General features: G+C 33.4%; 1 protein-coding gene across 1 annotated transcript; it reads right to left on the bottom strand.

Annotated features, from left to right (window-relative positions):
- Positions 1-589: 589 nt before the first annotated feature.
- On the bottom strand, positions 590-2,685 carry LOC124822337 (putative glutamine amidotransferase GAT1_2.1). The gene is made up of 4 exons (XM_047294330.2): positions 2,517-2,685; positions 1,690-2,432; positions 1,394-1,600; positions 590-1,016 (listed from the first exon to the last, which is right to left on the bottom strand). The coding sequence occupies exons 1-4, from the start codon at positions 2,602-2,604 to the stop codon at positions 765-767; spliced, it is 1,290 nt and encodes a 429-aa protein (XP_047150286.2). The 5' UTR covers positions 2,605-2,685; the 3' UTR covers positions 590-764.
- Between the last annotated feature and the right edge of the window lie 2,364 nt (positions 2,686-5,049).

The following is a 5,049-nucleotide window of genomic DNA, read 5'->3' as shown; positions in this document are numbered from 1 at the left end:
TTTGAACCGAGGCAAAAAAAAAGTCTACCCGTCTTTGTCTCGCCTGTATATACCTCGGTTGAGGAACTACTGCAAATAGGCGAAAATAATCGTTGTTGTTTCCCTTTACTGCACTAGTGTCATTAATGTCACACGTTAAATATATGTTTTGAGAATGTGTTAGAAGTTTCATGTCAACTTCTTAACATGAAGGTATCAAAATTATGAGTTAGAGTTTATTTTAACAAAATTTATCAAATGTTTAGTTTCACATTTGAGATATATACGTCTTAGAGAAAAAAAATGTTAAAAGTTCTGTATCAACTATAGAGAGAATCAATTTTATAAAATATATATATATATATATAAATGCAAATCTAATCCTACAAACTCTACCAATAATCTATTCTTAATGTTCAATAACTACAAATCCGGTGTGTGATAATGTATGAATATGTAGGATTGCAAATCTCTTTTTAGTGGGTGATTGTTGTGGTTTTATATCCATTTGTCGGGTGGAAGACATTGGAAATCTCTAAAACTTGTGTAGCAGATAATTTCAACGATAATAAATACTGTCTCATTTTATTACAACAGAGGAAACTAAAAATAAAGGAGAATAAGAATCCATTAACGTCACTTTCATGGAGAGGAAATTAAGGCAAAAGTTTAAAAATGTACAGAGGGAGAGGCCATCACAGAACACAAGATTCATGCGAGTCACATGCTAAAAGACATTAAAAAGAACAACCAATGTTGCATGGCACAAGAAAACAAGGTTCATGTCAAGAACTGAAGTCATTGATAACGTCATGCAGCTTTCTTTCCAAAACCTGAGAGCAAATCTGTCCCATGTTGCGGTAGAAAGTCAGCAGGTCATAAAGTTGCTCCACTGACATATTTCCCATTACATTTTTCGCCATTTTCTCTCTTCCTTCGTTCAGCTTCAGTCTCTCCACGTATGAACCTGCATTCCTCACTGTTGCTCCCATTTGCTTCAACCGATTCTCTTGCTGCACGCTTAACACTGTGTTTGACTGCAAATTCAAACGCGCTTTCATTCTTAATCAAAAGGAAAACTTGTCGGTGCAATCCAAACTCGTTATCCCAAAAATTGATCTTTTACTTGAGTTGAAAAATTAGTCTCAAACTTTATTAACTTCCACTTTCGATTCTTAACGTGTGCACAGACTAAGTTGACTTTCTATCAATTTGCTGATAAAAAAAGACATCACCTTAACCATACGTAAAAAACTGTAAAAGACATGACATCACATGAACATTTACACCATCATTCGTTGATTGAGAGAATAACTAAATTGATCTAATGTTTTACGAGCTCAAGAGAAGGAAAAAATTGAGAGATTTTTAGCTGAAATTGAATAAGAAATATGAAAGGTGTGAAGTTTTGTACCTCCAGAAATTCTGCTCCAACTTCAAGTTCAGAATCTTTAGAGGAGCAATTCCCACGGCCTGTGGTGTATAGGTTTTTGGCAAGTGAAAAGCTACGCACTATAATTTTCCTCTTGTTCTCCATTTCCTTGTTCAGTTTCACAGGCTTTGGCACAGATGTTAAACTGTTATGTTTTTTCTGATAAGCAATCACAGCCTTCACAAATTCCTGCGTGATAATAACAATGCATCATTAGCTAAATCTGTAATCAATGTACAGCATAGCATCAGATTAATAAAAACAGAAATAAAAGCAACCTTATAAGCAAAGGGGCAGCCAGGATAATCAAATTCATCAGAATTAGGCTTTCTCATACGCTCAGGGTGAAATTGCAATCCCATGATAAATTTCCCATCTTCAGGGTTATAAGCATCAGGGTCATAAAACCCTTCAATCAAACCATCAGCAGCAAAGGCCATAGGAACGAAACGTTGAGCTAACCTCTTAACCCCTTGATGGTGATAACTGTTAACCAAAATCTCCCTTTCTTCTTCTCCTTCTTTTCCTTCCTCACGAAACCAGTTCCACAAAGGGCTGCTTTCTACGAGCTTCACAGCATGCCTATGCCCATCATAATCATCGTAGTTTATGTGCATCACTCTATTACTCTCCGCACACCCTTTTGAAAGTTCTTTCCCAATGTCCTGGTAAAGGGTACCCCCACATGCAACATTGAGGACCTGGGAGCCCCGGCAGATACCCAGATAGGGAATGTTCCTCTCGAGACAGAGTTTGGCGAGGCTCAACTCGATGGAGTCTTTCTCTTTGTCGATGGAAGTATCGCTGGAATGAAGCCTTCTGATTTCTTCCAACTCCTCTGGGGACAGAGCAGAGCCATGATCGTCTTGCTGGTACCAACATGGCTCGATGTCTTCTCCTTCGCAGAGAAGAACGCCATGGATTGGCTCGAAGCTGGTTAGCAAGGATTGGACACCGGAAACGCGAGGCACGATCACAGGTACTGCGCCATAGCTCACTATGAGATCAAGATGGTATTCCCCTGAAGAATAGAAAATGATGAAAAAGATGATTCAAATGTTGGTAATCTGCTGAATAATGAAATGAATGTTAGTTAGTCAGTTACCGACGAAATCCACGAACTTGTTCTTGCGAAGCGTTCGTCTAGAAACGATGAGAACACGAGGGAGTATGCCAGAGAGATCCGAAGACATAATGAGCGATGTGGGGCTAATCACACGCTAAGCTATACTATTCAGAACAAAGCTCGAGTCAAAATGCAGTGCTATGTTGGACTCTCACCATGCTTCTATTTATAGGGGTGAAATTCAAATCTTTATAGATAAATTAAAAATATTACACAATTAAATTTTACATTCATTTTATATGGGTGATGGGTTCATTTTTAATATCATTTTAATTTATCATTCTTCAAGACTTTGTCGAGTCACGGATGACAACACATAGTGATCAAAAAGATTGTTAGAGAAAAAATGTTATTATTTAGAAAAGCAATATGAACTTATGAAAAACAATGCATCTCATTTTATTATCACGGGTAAAAAATAATAATGAGATGTTTTTATTTCTATGAGAAAGACACGTTTATTTATTTTTAAATATAAATACACATGATTAGTTTCTCTTTTAACAATTCTCTTAATAATTAAACCAATTGTTCAAAAGCTTATGTAGTGGATTACTAAGATTCCATGGAGTAATCAATGTGAAAGATGTCTTTCATACTTTTCCTTTGGACAATATAACTATCAATTTTAGACTTTACGTTTACTTTCATTCTTAAATTTCAAAGTCAACATTTATTTTTTCAAGTTATTTCTTGAATTAAGTGCTTAATTAAGGCTGTCTGCAATCTGCAATCTGCCTCAGCAAGCATGATCCCTCACTGGCTACAGTTGCATGCCCTTTTACAATAATTATAAAACCTTCCTATAATGAATATTTGTGATTTTCTTTTGATTGTATTGTTAATGATCATTGTGTTTTTTTTATGTCTTATTTGTACAATTTTCACATTTAACGATGAACGGATTTGTTTTAGCTTTAAGTGTAAGTTGTGATGTTATATAATTTCCATTAAAAATGTTATCTGGGCAGACCTTAGAAGAGATAGGAAGTGCCCTATCCATCCAAATCTCTTAGAACTTTTTTAAATTACATTTATATATTGGAAAAAAATTAAAATTATATATAATATATTGAAAAAAAATACTAAATGATGTATTCAATTTATATAGTGATAGTAATTAAATATATAAGTTTTGAGTCAATTACTTTCGCTTTTCCAAAATTATTAATAAAGATCCGTCTATGATTTTATCAATAATTGAATTTGTGTTAGTATGATTATTTTTTCTTTGCTTTTTCTTTTATTTCAACTTTAAACATTATCTTGGTTAAATAATTATCCATTTTATGTTTCAACCTGAGTACTGTTTTTTCTTAACGAACAACTCAATTGTTGAATTATTAAATTTGAAACTCAAAATTGATAGTTAAATTTTAGTTTCTTGTATTATATATGAAGATCTGAAAGCTTAATGATTCCTCTAGATCAAATACGACTAAAATATAACATTCATGTTTAAAATATAGTTTTATAACATTCAAAATCTTATTATAATTAAGTTTGTCAGATATATTGTTACTGTGTCATTAACTATTCGTTTTCTCCTATTTCTAGGATGGATGTATTTAATCTTTGACGTAAGAAAATCTAATAAAGATCACATATATGATTAAATTATAATACATAAATAAACTTGGCATTACTAACTAATTATTTTTATTCCTTTTTTATATCAGACTTAATAGTTTCATATTGTATAAAAGTCCAATTTAAGACAATTTAAAATTTTTTTTTCCACCTTTCAAAACACCTTTTAATAACATAATCTTAACAAAGTTTAAGCTCTAAAGTAAATGATATCTTAAATATGATATTTGATTATATCCTTGAAAACGTGGGAAAATGTTTTAAAAATTCAATGCAGTTAGGCTTAAAGTTGTAAATAATTTTGGACTTTCTGGATTTCATTTGATGAAACGAAGAAATTAGGATACATGGGTTGGTAGGGGTGAAGGGGACAGTCTAATAAGGGAAGAGGCAGAAACAATGAACTGAAGTTCCACTCGAACGTGTTTTCTCAACCCCAACACAGGTGTTTCACATGTAGCTTCTTCAATCTGAGACAATAATTGTACGAACAAATTCACAATTTCATTTACTTTTTAATATAATGTTTATGTTTGTACTGTTACACAACGACAACCATACACCGCAAATGCACCGTAGCCACTAACTAACGCATTATCATCTTTCGACTCTTCCCATGTCACTGTCTGTATATTTATGCGCGAAATTATGGCAACCAAGCTTTGGCTAAAACTGGTGAAGGTTAATTACAAAAAGAGAACTCCATTATTCCAAAGTTCGGTGGATCAAAATCATACGCAAAAGACTTATAATAATATATTTGATGGAGTAATTTTGTGTATACAAGTTGAAATGTTTCCCAGAGAACATAAAGGTGGTTGAGTATGACTTGTGTTTGAACATTTGTGTCCAAGGCTCTTACTGTTTGTTCTAATGGTGGAAGAGAAGTGATGGAACAAAAGTTGTGTATTTGGGATGAGAA

The sequence above is a fragment of the Vigna umbellata genome, chromosome 7, assembly GCF_029865625.1.
Source record: "Vigna umbellata cultivar VRB3 chromosome 7, Vumbellata_1.0, whole genome shotgun sequence".
Lineage (NCBI taxonomy): Eukaryota > Viridiplantae > Streptophyta > Magnoliopsida > Fabales > Fabaceae > Vigna > Vigna umbellata.
The sequence above is the reverse complement of the archived record's forward strand: the minus strand, read 5'-3'. Positions and strand labels throughout refer to the sequence as shown.